Source organism: Pungitius pungitius, chromosome 18 (genome assembly GCF_949316345.1).
Source record: "Pungitius pungitius chromosome 18, fPunPun2.1, whole genome shotgun sequence".
Taxonomy (NCBI): domain Eukaryota; kingdom Metazoa; phylum Chordata; class Actinopteri; order Perciformes; family Gasterosteidae; genus Pungitius; species Pungitius pungitius.
This window is the reverse complement of record NC_084917.1, coordinates 1,687,399-1,708,420: the sequence shown is the minus strand read 5'-3', so window position 1 is coordinate 1,708,420 and position 21,022 is coordinate 1,687,399. Positions and strand designations below refer to the sequence as shown.

At 47.9% G+C, this 21,022-nt stretch overlaps 1 protein-coding gene across 5 annotated transcripts; it reads left to right on the top strand.

Moving 5' to 3' along the window:
* Positions 1-8,978: 8,978 nt before the first annotated feature.
* LOC119226452 (ceramide transfer protein-like) lies at positions 8,979-20,992 on the top strand. Of its 5 annotated transcripts, none has more exons than XM_062558745.1 (17): positions 8,980-9,623; positions 10,789-10,923; positions 14,774-14,890; positions 15,011-15,076; positions 16,873-16,980; positions 17,169-17,304; positions 17,788-17,865; positions 18,060-18,217; positions 18,333-18,425; positions 18,516-18,602; positions 18,684-18,776; positions 18,913-19,008; positions 19,082-19,214; positions 19,297-19,367; positions 19,442-19,570; positions 19,652-19,781; positions 19,864-20,992. In XM_062558745.1, exons 1-17 carry the CDS (start codon positions 9,513-9,515, stop codon positions 19,989-19,991), a joined length of 1,869 nt encoding a protein of 622 aa, XP_062414729.1. In that variant the 5' UTR covers positions 8,980-9,512; the 3' UTR covers positions 19,992-20,992. The 5 variants fall into 5 exon arrangements, with proteins under 5 accessions (XP_037340340.2, XP_062414729.1, XP_037340341.2 ...); XM_037484444.2 differs by having other exon boundaries at positions 17,166-17,304; XM_062558746.1 differs by lacking the exon at positions 15,011-15,076.
* The last annotated feature ends 30 nt before the right edge of the window (positions 20,993-21,022 follow it).

Sequence of the window (21,022 nt, the reverse complement as noted above, 5' to 3'; positions counted from 1 at the left end):
CAGCAGGAAGAAGCTGGCAGGTGTCACTAATATAACGATGGATAACGTGGAGTGAGAGGGGCAGGGGGCCAACATGCCCCAAAGCACCTCGCGCGTTTCATGGTTCACTTCGCATCGTGGGAATGAGGGAGATTGTCTTTCCAACTCTAGTAGAGGCTAAATCGCAGATTTAAAGCAGTTGGGGATTTGAGTGGATGAAATCCATTTCTCTCTAAGCTAACGATGAGTGTGCCTCGTGCACGACATGTTTGTGCGCTCGAATCCTTCGTCTTTGGGAGCGAACTTTGAGGCTCAAAGTGTTCAATGCGGAGGGAGTAAGCCTTCCCATGATGCACGGCGGCAGAAGGGCCCTTCGCGAGCTCTCACGGGAAGCTCGAGGAGCGAGGAAGGAAGCCTGCGAGGACGTCCCTCGCTCTCACACACATTTGCATTTCTATCGGGCAGCTGTTGTTTAATTCGAGGGTTGAAATGAATAACACACCAAACACACATTATTCATATCAGGACATGCCTGCACACGCACACACACACATAGCACACAATCGGCACTAATTCTCTCCTGTCTTAATATTAACATATTGCGCTGTTTTCAATGTGTCAATAGGAACAGAGTCCGTTCTGTTTCGACTCTTCTCATCTCATGCACTGAGACCAAGTGCTACACAATCCTCAATCGGCGTTGTTGTGCAACGCAAAGGACGCACAACTGATGTGGGCATCGGCTCACGCTCGATGCCCACATCAGTTGTGCGTCCTTTGCGTTGCACAACAATCCGACCTTTAGGCACAAACACTGAGACAACACACTTTTCTTTTGTAGTGTAGCTGGATGTGGGAGATGGAGTTTAATTGATTTCTAATCATACACCGAGTGGGAACGCCATTTGAGGAGCAACAGGAATACAAAGCGGCTCATTAGCATCGGGACGCACGGCTTTGTTTTGCTGTAATGACACACTCCACTCCACTCGTCAGCCCACTCACACACACACCTTCACAGAAATGTCTCTATTACTTGTTATTGCTATAACTTACAAACCACCGAGAATGATGCACGCAGACCAACGGACACCCTTTATTCAGCCTGGGAATACGGGGAGTTGATTATTCACATTGAGGGAATACTTTCTTCTATTAAAGGTTTGCAGAAACATGTTGAATGACTAAGTAGTTAAACATCACTTACAAAAGTGTGAAAATAAATGAGCAGCATTTTCCTGATGACATCAGTCGCCTTCGGCTTTACCTAAAATGTGATGTTTGTTACAGCAGCGTCGACGTGGTCCATTCGATGCTGTTATAAAACCTCGCACAAAGCTTTTCAAACACAATCGACGTTTCCTGCCTCGCTGCCTCTGGTTCCATGACGACGGCCCGTCTCCGAACCCCCCGCTGGGACGAGCTACTTCTGTCCGAAAAACCTGCAAATGTCAAAGCTCCCGTGGGGACTTCACAGTGGCGTCACTCCGGCTGTTGCTTTTGGACATCAAGTCCCCCCGTCAGGCGTCACGTCCGAGGTCATCGGTAAGACGCTGAATGGGATCCCGAGGACACCTGGAGTCACAGCTTCTGAGTGACACACTTTGAGGGTGAATGAGGAAACTACTTCACCCCTTTCTCTCCATCTGTCCCTCCGTCTCTCTGTCATCCACCTACACACACACACACACACACACTCATCGGAGGGAGTAGGAGGTGGGACACGGCACCCTGCGTTGCACTCCATAATTTGTCATCTTCCATTAGGAAAGAGGATAATAGATGGATAGTGACAGCGATGTTAATTGCTTCCCCCGCCCCCCCCCCCCCCCCACCCCCTCCTTGTCAACCAGAGGTTGGGTGAGGAGACAGCAGGAGAGGCATCGCGTCAGTACTGTCCATGTGAGGGACGCTGTCCACACCCGTGGTTGAAGACGTTCAGCAAGCTCAGTTGCTGTCTCTAAAAGGAACATCTAAAAACGAAATAACACACATAATATTTGCAGTATAATTACAATTTATTTTTGCCCTCCACCAAAAACATTAAAGAAGATTTACATTTGCCAGGCTTGTGTCCGGCGCCCCCTGTGGACACAGGTGGTAGTGGTTCTGGCCACCGGGGTCCCTTTAGAAAAGCTTTTGTGGCCAGATGTTATTGAGGAGAGCTCGATGGAGGACGTCACCTCAGGGTGAAATAAGAGAGCGTGAAGGGACCGCAGCTCTGTGACGTATGGACGGCGCCGGGATTGCGGCCCGAGGGCGACGGGTTAAAGAAGAAGCTGCAGATGTTGATCCCCGGCACGGATGGCAGAGCGGTAAACAAAGCGGGGGCAGAAGTCATGTAAGGGGGGGGGGGGGCACTTGTGAATCCATTACTTCAGCTTTTTTTTAAATAGACTCTAATGTTTGCTTACAGGCGTGTGTGTGTGTGTGTGTGTGTGTGTGTGTATGTGTGTGTGTGTGCACGTGTGCAATTGAATCAATGCACCTCCTTACAGTGCAGGGCTCCTGCATGAATAAGTGCAGATGACAGGATGATCCTGTTACGAAGCCCCCCCCCCCCCCCGGTTTGATGTTGCCGCTCTCGGCTCCCGCTCAGAGGACCAATTCCTGGTCTTTGAGGAAGAGCCATTACCCTTCATCACGACGGGGGGGGGGTGGGGGGGGCGGAGCAGGCTGAAGCCGATCAGTCCTCGCAGGGCCGCTCACAGAGTGACGGAACATCTAAGATCTACGCGAGTAACACTGTATCATCAGAGTGGAGCTTTTAAGAGTCTGTTCTACTGCCAGGTATTGATTTATTCAACCATCGATAATTTGAATCCTGGCCAAAGTGGGAGATTAAGAGCTTCAACACATAAAAAAAAACAATCAAAGACAAGGAAAAAGTGTCGAGAGATTCACATAAAAGAAACGACAGACTGACTCAATCGTGCAACAGCTTTCTAATTCTATGACCTCTGACCTCTCAAACATTTCTGCAGGTGTGCGGAGACAGTTCACTCCCGGTGTCAGGCCAGAGGTCAACGTAGATTTATTGGTCATCTAACTAACGATGTAGTTACGTAGACTGCGTGAAGCAACAAGTAACACACAGGATTTATCACGATGACTCGCATTTTGACGCCTTCACTTTTGTTTATAAATGTAACATAAAGAATACGGAGACTCTTTTCAGGGGTTTCAAGGTGCTGCAGAGAACCACGCGGGGAGCCAAATAACTGCACCCAAGAAAGGGGGGGGGGGTCAAAGGAAGAAACCAAATGGGATCAAGACGAGAGAAAGACGTGTGAAATGAAAACACTTTGGTGTCTTCAGTGACACTGAGGATCCGTCTGTCAGAAGAAGGAGCCCCCCCCCCCCCCCCCCACCCCGATGACTCACAGGCCTCGGCCAGAGAATCCGTCGGCTCAGCGCTTTCATCTGGATGGAGCTGACAGGTTGAATCCCTCTCTTCTAATTACCTCCATAACTGCTTCGTCCTCTCGGGTCCATCTGGGATCCTTTTGCTGCAGTTAGAGACGATCAGCCGACCAATCCAAATCCAGTAGGGGGGGGGGGGGGCACTAAATGTCTACAAAGAAATGAGCGTAAAGATTTTGTATATTATCAAATGAATTACACTTTAACAACAGTATTCATGAATTACAGGCAGCGTTTACAGCTAACGACTTTCTTACAATGAAAAACGAAACCATCTGTTTCTGATCCCCATGTTTGAAAAAGGAGACTAAAGGCAACAGAGATTATTGTGACAGAGAACAGAGAAATGTAATCATCATCATCATCATCATCAGTTTGACGGCGTCTCTTCCTGATAAATATATATATATATATATATATATATATATATATGATTGATGAGCGGCCTGGGAAGAACCCAGCACAATGTTCCCAAAGGTGTCAGCGCTTCCCCGCACGCTGTTTGTCTTGCTCCTCCGTGTAGTTTAATTAAGATTAGGAGGGAAGAGGTCTCTCTGCAGAAAGGCCTGTTCATCTCGCCGTGTCTCCTGCGCTCTGCACGCAGCGGTGCACGTGCACGGGCACGTGGACGCCGATGGGAGGGAGCCAAGCCGACGCTCTCGTCCAGCTCGTCTCTTTGAGCTACGAGCAGTTTCGACTTGTCAGCCCCCGCTTGAGTGAGATTAGCACAACGCTCATATTTGTCTGTTAAATATGAGGCTAACGTTTAGCTTAGCTTCAATTCTGCAGTCAAGGGGAGACAGGTACATTAAATTAGGATTAGAATTAGAGTTAATTTGAGGAATATGTTTTCAGCACCATGGACAGAGAGACTCAGCGGGACTCAGGGACTGCCCCAATGCTCCGACCATTCTGTAACTAATGGATTTAATCTCTTCTATCAGTGTTGACAGTGACCTGGAAATAGTGCACAAGCCGCCTGAATAATGGCAATGAGAAGAATAATACATTTTAAGTAAATGTGTGTCAGTGAATCAGATTAAATCACAGCACTTGTCAGAATAAAAGTCAACAAATTATGAAAACGACCAGAGGAGGAAGAGGAGGAAGAGGATATCTGAGCACAGTGCAGCAGTGCAGCCTACTGGTAGTTTATTCTCAGTTAGGTTAGATTAACAGTGTGGGAGATGGAAGGTTCATGTATTTATCACAGCTGCCAATTGATATCTATGTAACCCGGATCCTCACTCTGCCAAACTGGACTTTACACAAATGAAACAAAAGTAATAGTTTGTCACTAGAACCTCAGATTTCCCTCAGAGAGCTTTACGATCTGAACATCTTTAGCCAGAGAGTCTAAATATAGGAAATATATTCATGCTGTTTCATCGTGTTAGAACTGGTAACGTCTTCCCAGGCAGCTCAGCTCTCTGTGTCTTCTCCATTGAACATCATTAAGATGTTTTATGTAGATTCTCAACAGGAAAACATAAAAAACTCACATTTCCAGGGAAATCCACACAAAGCTTTACTCTTCTCAGACCTCCTGCGCTGCCTCGGTGCAACTGCTCGTTGTGTTTGAGTGAAGACGCTGTCACTCATCGGAATGATTTATTAATTTGGAAAAAAAAGAGAAAAAACGCTGAGTCGTGCAAAGCCTCCCTGTCCTCGGGAAGGTCAAAGTGTTTCTGGTGACACTGACAAATGAGTTGTATTTCAGGCCGAAGCTCGCCGGGAGTTCTGGTCCATTGTCTTTAAAAGAGACAACACACACACACATGCACACACACACACACACGCACACACACACACACACACACATGGACTCCAAAGGAAGCATTCTCAGGACACTGTGTGCAGAGACCTGAAAAATATCCTTCTTTAGCTTTGTTATGGGAAATGATGCGTTCATGTTTGCTTGACAGAAGACTATAGATTTATTTTGTTGACTACATAAGTTTAAAAAAAATGTATTTTAAACAAATTATATTTTTGTTTTAATTATAGTTTATTTATTTCAGCATTGTTTTTCTCCAGCCAATCAGAGCACATGCACTAAACATATTAGGTCAAACTTTTTTTTTTTTTGTGGGATTGAAAAGGTTATGTAAATAAAGAGAAAAAACATTAGGTCGAAAAAAATATTTTAAAAAAATTCCAAATATTCTGGATTGAAAAGGTCATGAAGTTTTTTAAAAATTAAAAAAAAAATGCTGTGTCAACACATTTTTTGAATGTAAAAAAGAAAAGAAAAATTAGGTAAAAAATATTTTGAAAATAAAGTTGAAAGAAAATTAATTACTGAATTGATTGAATATATTTATATAATGATATATTTTACCTTTTATTCCGTGACATTTTCCTTTTCTGACTTTATGAACTATTATTATTTGTCTTGTTATTTTTTTGACATCCTAATATTTATGGTTGCATTTGTTAAATAAGTCAATTAAATGATGCGGCCAAACGCTGAATGGACGTCTGCACTTTAACAACCACAATTTACTGATGCTACACAGTAAACACTTTCCCTTTAATCCCTTTAATCCAATCCAGTGTTTTCGGCCGTCAAAATATTTGTACAGTTTGATTATAGCCATCAAAGCGGAGACCATTCTTTTACCGTGAATTATAAATGAGTCCGAACCAGCAGGCGGCGTGTAGAATGACAGCAGTGAAGCGTCCGGATGTTGCCTGGAGTCGTGTGAGACAGCTTTGTTACGGCTGTGAAAGGATTCCCTCGTTACCGAGCTCCTCACAGCTCGTCGTCCCGTTCTGTGGCATCAATTACGGGAACAGCTGAGCGAGTGTAGCGCAACAAAGTACTCTGAGCGAGGACTGCGAGTGTGTTTTCTGTGTTCCCGCCAATCTATTTTCACTCCCAACGCCCAAAGTCCAATACATATATAAACGAGGCCCCCTTTACAGAAGATGAGGGAGAAGATTGAAAAGGGGTCACTCGGTCTGGAGCACCAAGCTGCCTTCCAATGGTCGTACTGGAGGAGTCCTGTATTTTTCCATCTTTTAAATGCTATGATTTTATTTCTACCTCAGCAGCATCAATGTTCCGGCCTCGGCCAGCAGAGGGCGTTGCCTCCCTAATTATGTCTAAAGCCTTTTAAGGATTTCTTAATCTCGGATGCAATTATGGATCACAGCTGTTTGTCCTCTCCTGGTTTGTTGTCGCTCTCTGTGACTGAGACTCTCTTCACATTGTTTTGTATCACTTTGAAATGGTTTTGGGTCTTATTGTGTTCATAATCCACACTTTGGGGCCCCATGGCCTAATCGACCCGTTCAGTAATCCATCCATGCTTCTACAAGTGCTTTAGTGCGTATTCCTGTTTACCCGCTGGCCTTCAACTGACCCTGCAGGAAGAAGCAAAGGAGTTAAAGAGAACGGAGTGCAGGAGGTTTACATATTCCACCAAACTCCGGTTCAACCACTCGCAGCGGGGCCACCTCCCAGGTTTCCTGGAAACGGCTTCCGGGTCTTCTAGTGAAGGATGTCACGGTGTCGGGTTTAGTGTCAAAGCTGTTCCAGATGACGTGAAGCCAGACACGCACACACACAACACAAACAGCGGGAGCGCCTCGGGGCTCGTGACCAGGCTTCTTACGCAACCAGACTCCTCCTGAGGAACCCGGGGGGGGGGGGGCGCTGCTCGCCGGTCACGTCCACAGGCAGCTGGTGTGCTCAGGAAGACCTGAGCGCCGCGTGGGGCGACGCGACAAAAAGACACAGGTTTCCCACGCTTTCCCAGGAGCCACGGCGCGTCCACGAGGAGGAGCGTGACATCAACGTGAGGTCCACTAAACCACTAATCCGTCCCGGGGCGAGCTTCCTGCCCGCTCGGGGGGCTGCTGCTGACCCGCGTGGAACATGCAGCTATGGAGAGCGGATGGGGTTTAATCACATTACCGCGCGGCCACGGTGGTTCCTCGGGCCTCTAAATGAATCACAGAGCCACCGCCGACGGGGACGGCGTGAGCCTCCAATCAGAGCCTCTTGAATCCCACAGTCGGGAGAACAACAGGTGGGGGCCCACGCCCTCCTTCGCCCGGAGTTTCAGGTTCTTTGGTGGGAAGCGATGGGTTCGGCTCGGGAGCCGTTTCTCCATGTATTGTCTGAAAGACGATGACCTCATCTTATTATTGAGCCCGTTTCTTCTGCACTCTTCTTTGTTCTCTTGCACAAACAGACAGTCGTTGCAGATGCATGAGTAGAGCTCTCGTGCACACGTTCTTCGGTGAGTCACTTTCAATGCAAACAGAAGAGTTGGATTGTGCAGCTAGTGGAGGCCTTGTGGCTCGACCCCTTCCAGGTCTCATGATCCCACGCAACGACTGCATCTGACTCACAAGACCCATGACACGGCTGAAAGCTCCGCTCTCCTGCAGCCCAGCGGGACACGGGGCCTGGATGTTGGGACACAAGATGTGTGTGTGTGTGTGTGTGTGTGTGTGTTGAATCGCACAAGGATTATCACATGACTCATGGTTCACATAAGCACCGTCCTGCTATCAGGGCTTATGGAGAGAGAGGGAAGGAGACAGAGATAAGGAGACATTTCACTAGATAAATGTATCAGGATGTTAAAGGGCTCCCATCAGCATCCTTTACAGGGTCGTACTTGGATTTTGGGAACTCTTTACATGCTTTAATGTTCAAAAATTTGTCTCATTCTCCGAAGAAACCTGCATTCATTCACCTGAAACCTTCCGTTTTAGTGCCTGTTTACGAGCTCAGTGAGCTCTGAGTGGCAGGTGACAAAAATAAAGTGCACCTCTGCAATGGCAGCCTCCCGAGCTGTGGGCCACGTATTCCAACCAGTTCAAAACCACACGGCCCGAAATATGACACGGCCCCTGTAAACTACTAAAGTGCAGCCACGCTCACTCGGGACGAATTTTGCCAAACTAAGATGAAAACTAATGAGAAGATGTTTCTAAATATGCATCTTTCACCGTTACACATTTCTGTGTGTGAGCATCTTCTGTCTTTGAACTCTCTCATTGCTTCGCAGTGAGATGGATAATGAGACGTCAAACCCTCCCACGTGATCAGTTTAGCAACACATAGATCAATATGTATCAATACGCTTACAGATTGAGATGAACAACACTTAATTGATCCCCAGAAAGAGTTCACAAAATAACCAGAATTCTCATGTCAATATGTGACATGGGTCAAGTAGATAAGCGGATTCTCTTTAGGGAAATGTGTGTCAAGAGTATAACTAATTAGAAAAAATAGGTCAGTTGTTTTAGTTAATCAACATTCATTATCCAGGCTCACGATGCAGGCCGTCAGTACAAAAATAGAATCCAAAGCAGATAAAGGAGGAAATTCACGAGCAAACCCACATTCAATAAATCCATAAATGAATGCATTATAATTTATAACAATGTTGTAGCCGACGGTGCTTTGTATTATTAATCAGATCATGCAAAGCAACCTAAATTATTCTCCACTTCCTCGAACCGCTCACTTCTATTTCCAGCGGGCGTCAGCTGAGGGGGCGGGGCCTCCTTCCGCGTGGAGGCGTGGAATCGGTGACGTCGGCGCAGCCAGCGCCCCTCGCGACGTCAGTTGAAGATGGCGTTGGACGGGAGAGCTGTCGCCAGCGCACCGAGGGAAGCAACGCTCGCGGTCACGGCGTGTCTCTGAGAGCCAGCGGAGGGGGATTTACCGGGCCGAGCCACTCGAACCCGCGACAACAGCTCATTTCGTTTCATTTTTTTATTATTATTATCATTATTTTTTTTTTTATACCGCGGCTCCTCCTCCGGCCCCCGCGTGCCGCGCAGCTAACGCTACGGGCTTAGCTAACGTTCACCTGGACAACCGGGGCCGCTTAGCGAGCTAACGGACGTCGGTGTAAGCTAACGTGGAGCGAGTCATCGATCTTTAGCCTCCTCCCGAGCTGCCGTTGCCTCCACGGGAACGCGACATGACTCGGTGAGCCGTTCCCGCTTCTCCTCGCCACCCAGGTCCCGCCCGTTTAAACGCAACCAACCGGACGGTCCTGCCATCGCAACCGAACCTGTTTATTTCTTTTCTTTTTTTTCTTAAACGCTAACGTTAGCTGAATTGCATTTTTTTAAAAATGTCGGACAACCAGAGCTGGAACTCCTCCGGTTCCGAGGAGGACGCGGAGCCCAGAGACGAGTCCGGACACCTGGTGGGCTGCGTGGACCTGAGCGGGGTCCTCAGTAAGGTAGGTCACGTGGTGCTGGGTTCACCTGAACCCCCCCCTCCTTCCCCAAGTATTCCTCCCTGCTAAGTCCTCGGTGGGAAGGTGTCTGTTTACGTACCGGGGGGGGGGGGGGGGGGGTAAATCCGGGAACTAGCGTTGATCATCTGATCATGGCGTGTCTATTTTGAGGGTCACGCAGAACAACACAGCTGCTCGCGACCATCTGACCGGTAACCCCCCCTCATAGAAAGTGACCATCGGGGCATGTGATGCAGCCTCGTTAGAAGAGAGACTGCAGGTTGCTCACCGTTAAATCAAGCTTCATTTGTGAGGCCTTGGATTGTTTCCCAATCAGAGTAAAACGTCTAAACAGCTGATTGTGTGATCAGTGGCCACTAAAGCGCTCTTTTAAAAGTTTAAAACGGCCCTGCTGCTTATTTATCAGATTAAAATGTGGGTTCAGCAAATGGCGTTATGCGGTGGTGCTGTAATGATGCGAGGTGCAGGGAAACATTGGGTCAGATGCTGGCACAAGTAAACAATGCTTGTTTACTCGAGAGCACTGTGTAAATAACGCTGCCTGCTAGTGTTAATCTGCTTTTTGATGAGCAGACAGTAAACTCTGCGACTAGACAAACTCCGTAACTCCAAATGCTTCCTCACATGTTGTTTTGGGCGAATTGACCACAGTTTTAATTGGTTAAGCCGCTGGTGAGCTAATGTCCCCGGTGCACTAAACCGATTGCCTGCTGAACCACTAACCCAGCATATTGTGAGATTAAGCAGTGCTGCATTCAGACACGCTCACCTCTTCAGCCATGCATAACCCTGTTCACGTCACAAAGTGCATCACTGGCTACAAAAGTACCCACATTATTCACGTTGTAATGTACACTGAGATGAGAGGGAAAATACGAACTTTAATGATGTCAATTTAACTCTGTGGTGACAATAAGGCTGTAGTTTTGGTTTTATTGGACTCTGGTGTCAATTGTTTCTCTGTACACGAGGCTGGCCTTCTGTCAATAACACAACCACAAAGTGTTCCCCTTTTAAACCGTTAAAGGCACCAAAAAAAGAACCAAAGTAGAAGGTCAAACTACTGACTTTAAGCCAGGTGGTATTTATTCAGGGTTTTCTCTTCTTCTGCATTTAAAGTTATCGATGACTGTGCTTTATTCTTCAGTGGACAAATTACATCCATGGCTGGCAGGACCGTTGGGTGGTCCTGAAAAACAACACGCTGAGCTACTACAAGTCTCAGGATGAGACCGAGTACGGCTGCCGGGGATCCCTCTGCCTCAGCAAGGCCGTTGTCACTGTGAGTACTGTTGATCCTCCCTCTCTGGTAATCGTGCTTTGATATTCCACAATCATCTAACTGTCTTTGAAGAAACTCCTGTGGTCTTCGGTGCCGCCTTTTTTCTTTTGAGTAACATGGGCCCTTTCAAAATGCTGTTTGTTGTGTAAGAGGGACACGTTTACAAAGAGAAGGGAGCCTTCCCTCCTGCTTTAAAGCCACCACACAGTCAAATTTCCTGCACACGTCCTCTGCTTTTGAAGACCGGAGCTCTGGGGATGTTTATTTCAATTGCAAATGTGGCCACACACTCGCCTTGTTTGTCAGTTCCGCTTCAGCTGCTTATTCTCTGGAATATGCTTCTGTTTATTGACCTTCCTCTTAGAAGTAGGCCGAGCAGCCGGGTGGTGTTCGGGTGGTGTTCGGGTGGCTAGGTTGCGTGCCTTTGGTATCCACAGTGGAAATATTAGGTTTTGCAGTTTAGAGCCTTCTCTTTATTCCTATGGACTAGGAGCAATGCACAGCAGCTAATCAGTGTAGTCTGACTCCATTATGTTCATCCATGTTGACGTTGCTCCACAAATGTTTTCATAATCAGGAAATCGGCCGCAATTTGGGAAAATAACAACATTAAATGATTACAAATCCAATGAACTACAGAGTAACTGCTGCCATGTGCTGTTGATAGTCAGTTCCTGCACAAAGTCATACATTGATCATGGACTAGATGAATGTGGACGAAACCAACCACCAAGAGTTTCACCTTTGGCCACAAGAAATCACAACATCCTAAAAAAGATTAAAGTGAAAATAAAGTTTTAGTTGTGTTATTGCATATTTGTTTATGAAAACAACTCGGAGGAGATATTTGAAGAGCAAAAAGGTACTTTTCATTTTCCCTCACACTTTCCTCCTTAGCCTCCCACATACTAGTAAGTAAATGATTTATTAGACGTGATTCACCATATGTTTCTGGTTATTGGGTATTTACTTCAGTTTTGAGGAACTTCAGTCTGGACTTTCTCAATTTTGTTCCTGATCCACTGCAATAAATTTGTAAATGAACTCCTGATTATGTCCCAAGGTTTGCTTTAGGGTGTTTAGGCCCATCAGGTGACCACCATAGTCCCATGACCATCATGGGACTAGTTAGGCTCCGTCACTACGAAGGCTGCAAGGAGAAACCAGCAGTAGCCGATGGAATACTGAAGCAAGCACACCCGACATGGCTATCAGGCCTTTATTTATTCACGCTAAGCACAAAAAACATCCATCCAAACGAGTCCACAATGCTGGCTGTGACACTGCATGACGTCTCAGTCTTCAAACGGTACCGAGGGAAATGAATAAGTCTGCTGGCATGAAGCAGGCTTGCTCTTCACACTATTTGTTCAGCTTCATCCAGCTTATGTCAATATTAACCTCTCCCGTCGTCACTTCTCACTCCACTGGGAATCTGCCTCAAAAACAAGGATGAGCTATAGTTGAAGTTATTACAATATTTGTGGTTGTATTTCTGTACTCGGACACAGATGCACCGTGGTACAGTTGGTGTGTTCTCACACATCCGGCTTCTTAAGTGTCTGGGTGTTTCTCCTCTGTTGCCCTTTTAGCTTTTGCTCCAAACTTAATCTTCACAGTTGTGACACAAACCTCAAAGCTGAGACTCAAAGCTGAGACTCAAAGCTGACTTGATGGACACGGAAGCTCAGGTGTGCAAACACCTGGCGTAAACGTATTCAGCTGGTCTGAAATCAGCGGTTCAGGTTGCACTGTGACTCATTCACAGATTTCAGTTAACACACTCAAGTTGTGAAACTTTGGACTTGCAAGAGAGCTTGTGATCTATTGCAAAAACGACCAGCGCAAACGTTTGGTTTCTCAAAAGAGCAAATTGACACAGAATGGAAGCGGCTTACGATGGACCAGTTGCTGCTGCCCATCCTTCCCAGCGTACCCAACAGGAGCGCCGCTAGTGGGTGCAGCGCGGAATGAATTAGTAATAAAATGCTATCAATTACACTTCCAGTTTAAACTTTGCCTTAAATGTTAACATGCCCAACGCGCCATGTGTGTGACAGAAGGGAGGGTTCACTGGGTGTGAACATAAAGGACCAAGCACATGATCACAGGTTGTCCACCAAGTCACTGTTATCCTCGTCCCTCCCTCACTGCAGTGGCTCAGCCGTAGGAGCGGGCTGTCGGAGGGTTTCGGGCCCCTCCAGATGTGGCACAGCGAGCGAGGTCAAGCGGAGGTCACTACGAGGGACGTCGGGCTTGTAGTGGAAATGTGTCTTCATTCGGGAAATGATGCTCTTCCTCGTCTCCTGTGACTTGTTTGTTGAACCTTTCCTTTCCTTGTCAGGCTTCCTGTTCCGGAGCCATCGAGCCCTCGTTTTCTCATGCAGCCACGAGGTCTGAATCTGCTCCTCGTAGCATAGGAGCAGATGTCAATCAATGAGCAACGCCATACAGTTGGCTGTGGGGCAGCTTTTAAAGGGTTTCCTGTCGTTTTTATTGGTTTAATCCCCCTTTTGTTTCTTGAGGTGGAGGATGAAATGTGGTGTTAAGAGGTGGTGCCCTTCACTGTGTGGTGTAGAGCAGCTCAGCACGTTTTGGAAGGGACTGAAGGTCAGAGTAGGAAGTCTGTGATTGAAGAGGGGTTATGTAATTGATTTTAGATTCATCTAATCAAACACACACACACACACACTGCTGGGACCAAAATACTCGGGGCATTGATCCCAGGTTCCAAAGTGCTTTGCTGCAAAGCCGTCCAAAGATTCCATCCATGTCTTTGGCTGCTGGAGTTCTCGCGGCATAAAGCCTCCACGCTGACCTGCATCAATCAACCTACAAGCAGACCCAACACCGCTAGCCTTCCACGTGGGGTCCAGGCCCAGATCTATGTCATGCTAACATGGCCTTCCTGGGATGGATTATTGTTCACTGTTGCCGTGGTTCCCGGTAACCTTCTGCGACCCCCAGTGCAGGCTTTCCCTCCCCGGGACTCCTGGAGTCCGGAGGTGGTGAAGAGGAATCTGTTTCCTTCCTTTCCTAGCAACCAAATGACCCCGAATTCTACCATCCGCTGGCTTCTCGTGGTCCGGTAGAACCGCACAGAGGTAGCTGAAAAGAAAAGAAAGTCGTCTTTGTGGCTTTAGGGTTGTCATTTAAATCTAGTGGTCTTTTATCGATTGTCTTTCTTTTGTTTCTTTTTGTGTCGTTGGTTTTGTTTGACTGTAAGGAATAAGGAGGTAACTCACTCGTTTCCTTCCTCTGTGGCGCTTCCTCTTGTCGCGGGGCGATGTCACGACCTCTCAGCATCCCGCCGTGCATTATTTACAAGCAGAACCTGTTTCGAACACCTCCAGTGAAGCCTCGTTGACACCAAAGTGGCACTGAGGGAACATGACGGGCATGTTCACCTTTCACAGGTTAAATATTATTTCATTAAATGATAAACCATCATTTGGTGTAAAATGATGGAGAAATGAAAAATGCTTTACATTTCTCAAGTAATTGATTCAAACAATTCTGCAAAAACACGGTTCCCGTCGCCGCTTCCGTCTCTGGGGAACCAGCACACGGTCTCCCATGCATTCCTGCTTCTGTGGAGGTCCTCTAATGCGTTTGGTGTTTACTACACAAGTAAAACACCTGGCTGTCACCACCATTCCCTCCACCTCCGCCCTCTGCACACACACACACACACACACACACACACACACACACACACACACACACTTGTCTCATATGCAGCTCGTACTCAACGGGGAAACATCCTCTGCTTCTGTCGGCCGTCCAAAGGGGGTTTGGTAACCTTTCCGATGCACTGACTGAACCCTCTGTCCTGTTGTCCCTCTGTTAGCCTCATGAGTTTGACGAGTGCCGGCTGGACATCAGCGTGAACGACAGCGTGTGGTACCTGAGGGCTCAGGACCCCGAGCACCGGCACCAGTGGATCGACTCCGTGGAGCTGCACAGAGTGAGTCCCACACCAAACCCTCGCCACCTTTGCAACGAATAAATGTCGTCCGACGCCGGGTTGGACTCGTGTATGTGTTTATTGTGTGTGTGTGTGTGTGTGTGTGTGTGTTTCTATCAGACAATCAGAGAGGGGAGGAGAGAGAAGGGAGGAATCCAGGGGACAATATTCATCCCTCCACCACTGGTGCGTTTGTTGGCAAGTTGGCAGAACTAAACGAGAGCTTCACTCGACGTTAGCACAATACTCTGTAGTAGCAAGTGTGTGTTTGTGTTAACTTAGTCCCTAAGTCCTGGATTAGATGCTTCACAACTGGTGCGTGACTCATTCAAAGGCCTCGGACAGAGGGCACGCTGAGCTGAAACTTATCTTCTACTTGTACCAACAATCGGCTCAGTGTTGGTTTTAATCCCTCCTTGACAAACGCTTGCAGGACTCTGGAAAGATTCATGAGTCTCTGAGGAAGCTGTTTAAAACACAACATCCAGGAGGAGAGAAGGCTTGTATCATCGAGACTTTCTTGCTTTGTTGTTTGCTTCAAATATCTCTGCAAAGTGAATTTTCACGGGGCGGAAAATGCAAAATTCCATTTGAAAGACTCCAATCGCTGCCCAAGTAGCAGCAGCGATTGTATTGGGTCAACATGAAGGACAAAGGGAGCAGGCTGCTACTGTAGACTGCTGAAGACAATGGAGGCGGGTGGGGGGGGGCTTTAAATGAGGTCAATGTTCATTTATAAACACACACAGCAGCCAAACCATCAAATATTTAAAGGGTGTCTCATATCGTAGATGAAAAGAACCCTCGGTGCCAATCGAGTGTTTGATTCTTCATCTCAGGGAATGAATTCAAACCCTCGGTAAGTTGAATGGAATCCAGAGTGAAGCAACAGTCCTAAATCCGTCTGGATGAGCAGCCGCCACACCTCCAGCCTGCATGTTTGGGAAATCCCCCCCCGGCCCCCCCTCTTTGCTCCTATCCTTGAATCAGGCAGTCACTGTGACTCATGCAAACACGTTACACACTTTGTACACACACACACCTTCCACCCACTATGACTCACCACTTCTTCCTCGGAGGGTTCGCTTCCCTGTCCGACCCACATTACTCACAGCTCTAGCAGCCCGGCGTCTCCACGGCGACCAACCACATCCCAGTGACGACGTCAAAATGAGAGCGCGCTCGTTTTAGAGGAAGTTTTTGTAAATGTTAAACAGACATATGTTTTAGTTATGTAACGTCCCCTTTTACAGCCATTTTAACGTTTTGTTTTAGGCTCTGGATAAGTCTATTATTTATTTTATTTTAGTCTGCTGGCCTCTGAGTGCACTTCAATCCCCGGCACACAAGCACGCTGCTGCGTTCACTCTGCCTGCCGCACTACGTGCATCTTTGTGTGCACTACGTGCATCTCCTGTGTGCACTACGTGCATCTCCTGTGTGCACTACGTGCATCTCCTGTGTGCACGTGACGCCGGGCATTTGACAAATGTGATTTTTATCAGTCCCTCGCAGACGTCCTTTTGTCTTATTTTCTACTTCCTCGTAGCTGAAACACAAAGCTTTGACCTCGGTAGGCAATCTGTGCCCATTTTGTTGGTTAAAGGGCAGCCAGACTGAAATCCATGCAAATGCAGGCCGTGTGACTCCCGGCTGTTGACCGACAGTAACCCCGGCTGTCACGTGGCGGGCGCAGGACGCCCTCTGGTGGCGGCGGGCGGAGGCGTCTCTGCTGTTACGTAACAGGAGAGGGGAACCTTGGTTAAAGGAAGTTGTTGTTTCTGTTGCCATGGTCACTGAATGTGTGTCATGTTGTGCAGGGTTTCATCACAACGTTTGAAATAGTATCCAGGCTGTTTTTGTGTTTTCACAGTGGATTTGAAGCTTTATTAAAAATATTGATGCGATGTTGAAAACATCCGAATCGGTGGTTGTTTTGAATTGATAACGAGGTTCACGTTATAAATTGGCTTTGTCCTCAGGCTGATTCTGGGTACGGCTCCGAGTCCAGCCTGCGGAGACACGGCTCCATGCTGTCGCTCACCTCCGCCACCAGCGGCCTCTCCGCCACCTCCACCTCCTCCTTCAAGGTGAGTCCTGCTTAATAGTTACCATGGAATCATCAGCTGCAATTTTGAAATATTCATCTAATGGAACTTTCTGGTATTTGCAATCACACACACACACACACACACACACAGCGCACACCTCCTGGACCTCCAGGTTAAAATGTGCTCCACCTAAGTCTGAACAAAGGCCTTTGTTGTTCCTCAAGAAGGGTCACAGCCTGAGGGAGAAGCTGTCAGAGATGGAGACCTTCAGGGACATCTTGTGCAGGCAGGTGGACACGCTGCAGAAATACTTTGATGGCTGTTCAGACGCCGTGTCGAAGGACGAGCTGCAGCGGGACAAGAGTAAGACCCACAGACACCAAAATGCAAAGAATACTGATTCCAGCTTTTCTTTTGAATACAAAAACAAATGCCTTTTTTTATTTTATAACACACATTCAATACATTAAATTCAGCTTTTTCAAACTAAAAAGTTGAAATAATAAAGGTATAAAATGAATAGTCGGTTGAATGGTTGTTTATTTAGTTGCCTAGCAAAGATGTCTGAAGATGCATTTTAGTATAACTGGTGAATTCTGGATCACATGTAGGTGATGAACTGTGTGTGGAATGTGTGTGTGTGTGGTGGCTAAGGCAGCCCCCCCCCCCCCCCCCCCCTCCCTCGGCTGGCTGGACATTTGCAGCGCGTGGATGAAGCCGTGCTTTTGTTCTCCCCACCTCCCTCTCGCTCTGTCTCCATTCTGAAGATGAAACCACACCATTGTGGCGCTGCAGGATCCTTCTGTCCTTTCCTCTCTGAGACTTGATTTCTCTTCTTTCCCTCAGTCGTGGAGGACGATGAGGACGATTTTCCCAACACCCGGACAGATGGCGAGTTTCTCAACCACGGCAGCAGAGAAAAACGTGAGTAGTGGTGGTGGTGGTAGTGGTGGTAGTGGAGTATTTTATTCATAACTGTCAGCTTTGAGACTAAACTGCAAAGCTGCTGAATTCAAATAACCAAAACTGTCCAAATGTCCCAGGAGCAGAAAACGCTGTTCATTGCACACAGCTGGTTTGTAAACATGAAGTTGACTACGTTGCCGTCCTGTGTGCAGTGTTCCAGGCAGTGAGTCCCAAGGGGATCAATGGCATAGACTTTAAGGGAGAGGCCATCACGTTCAAGGCCACCACAGCCGGGATCTTGGCCACTTTGTCCCACTGCATCGACCTCATGGTGAAGAGAGAAGACAGCTGGCAGAAGAGAGTGGACAAGGTGCGTCAACGTTTCTATCTCCACTCACTACCTTTAGATTGTTTTCTGGTAGTAAATTTACAGCAAAGGAGGAGAGGAAGTTGTTGTATTTGTTGAGGTATTTTTGTGTTTCTAGGAGATGGAGAAGCGCCGTAGGATAGAGGAGGGCTATAAATCCGCCCTGAATGACATGAAGAAAAACTCCCACTTCAGGGGTCCCGATTACGAGGTGAAGTATATTTTGACCCACAATGCAGCCTGTTTTTTTTTTTTTGCACAAGAACCTTTTTGAAGTAAGGTTCCCTCTGTGCTTTGTCAGGAGGGTCCAAACAGCCTCATCAACGAGGACGAGTTCTTCGATGCGGTGGAAGCCGCTCTGGACCGACAGGACAAGATCGAGGAGCAGGTGGGCCGAGGACCTCAGAGTGCCGCCTCCACGAGGACGCAGAGGACTCTGGTTTCTCATTCTGTGGTTGCTTGTTCTCAGTCTCACACGGAGAAGGTCCGGATCCACAGATCCAGCCCCGTCCCCCCCGGGGACGTCTACTCCAGCATCGGCACACACAGGTTCTCCGAGAAGGTAACGCCCCGCTCTGATGGTCGGATCGGTTTCCTTTTGTAGTCATTTGTGCATCAGGCTTTTGTGTTGTCATTGTATAACGGACCCCCCCCCCCCCCCCCCCCCCACACCCCACACTCCACACTTTTCGTCATAGGTGGAGGAGATGGTGCAGAATCACATGACCTACTCCCTGCAGGACGTGGGAGGAGACGCCAACTGGCAGCTGGTTGTAGAAGAGGGAGAAATGAAGGTAGGAGGTTTGGTGGAATGTGGAGCATATTTCAGGACGTAGACGGACCCCTAATGTCCCGCTCTGTCCTCAGGTGTACCGCAGAGAGGTGGAGGAGAACGGCATCGTTCTGGACCCGCTGAAGGCCACCCACTCGGTGAAGGGGGTGACGGGGCACGAGGTCTGCCACTACTTCTGGGACACGGCCTACCGCAACGACTGGGAGAGTACGTCCCTCCCCCGACTCCCCCCGACTCCCCGTGAGAAGACACAGGGGGACGGTTTCTAACTCGTCTTTTTTTTTTTCAGCCACGATTGAAAACTTCAACGTTGTGGAGACGTTGTCGGAAAACGCGACCGTGGTGTATCAGACGCACAAGGTAAGAGCGCCGCGGCGGTGACCAGGTCACGCGGTGCCTGGGGGGGCGGAGCTCTAACCGGCCTGTCGTTGCAGCGGGTGTGGCCTGCGTCCCAGAGGGACGTGCTGTACCTGTCGGCCATGAGGAAGATCCTGTCCAACAATGAGAACGACCCGGACACCTGGCTGGTCTGCAACTTCTCCGTGGACCACGACGACGCTCAGGTGAGCCGCCCGCTTCCGAACCCGGAAGCCCCCCCGCAGGCTGTGATTCTGAGTGATAACCCGGCCCTGTCGCCTCCACAGCCGTCCGGCCGCTGCGTGCGCGCCAAGATCAACATCGGCATGATCTGCCAGACGCTGGTCAGCCCCCCCGAGGGAGACAAGGAAATCAGCAGGGACAACATCTTGTGCAAAATCACCTACGTCGCCAACGGTGCGTCTCCATCACGACCTACAAGAACTTCATGCTGTAAACTTGTGTTCTGACTGGCTTACGTCACTTTGTGTGTGCGCAGTGAACCCCGGCGGCTGGGCCCCCGCCTCGGTGCTCCGGGCCGTGGCCAAGAGGGAGTACCCCAAGTTCCTCAAGCGCTTCACCTCCTACGTCCAGGAGAAGACCGCCGGCAAACCCATCCTGTTTTGAGGCCCCTCTCCACCTCACCTGGAGCTCTGATAACCCCCCACCCCCCCTGTTTTTTTAGCTACACGTGAGTTCCAGAACTGATGAAATTGCAAAAGAAAATCCAGATGGAGATATAATAATTTATCGTAATTATTTCAAGAGATTGCTGCTCCCCCCCCTTTGGTTTGGATGAAATAGGATCCCTCGCTGCAGCTCTGATGTCACAGCCAATGACGACGTTGCTTTTCTTACAGATATAATAATATATAAATGTACGTATGTTCTATAAGAAGTTTCTAAGAAAACAAAACCTTTGCTAATAGACTGAAATATTTTATCCTTGCTGCTGACGTCTCCTACTTTGTGTTTTGGATTTTTCATAATTAGTCGTTTCCTGGCTTCATTTTGACGCTGTTTAAATATCGCCGATGGATTTAAGTCCAGAGGGCTGTCATCGACTCGTGACCCCTATGATGTAAGACTTGACCTCTTTGACTCCGCCCCTCTCATGAAACCGCCTCTGCTCTGGTGCCGACGGAGGGGGGGGCCCCGAGGGGACTCGCATATTTAACACACGCTGTCGGCCAGGCTTCATTTTGTGATTGTAAAATAGTGTCACTAACATTTCTCTGGAGGTATTTTTCTTACCAAATGTCTTAGTGTTACAGGAGAATCTAGTTTCAGAGTGGGGGGGGGTGATCACTAGTAAGTGCCTCATGGAGTTCAGATCTTGTCCTACTAACCGAATGAGGCTCTTCAACAATTCTGCAGTCCATAAGGACGGGTTCCATTGTTTAAGACTCCTACTTCTTAGGAGCAAGTTACACCGTTTGATTTTCCAGAGGTTGAAATGAGTACATTTTCCCCCCCGTGGACCACATGAATCACACATTTCTTAATTCTACTAACTGAAACTGTACATAGTAAGAAACACCTTTATGTAAATAAAGCTGTGGGATCGACTTACAAATGTACTGTGAGAGTCCGTCTCAACAGTGAAATAAAGTTCATCCTTCACTTCTCGTTTGGATCCTTTGTTCATCATTAAAAAC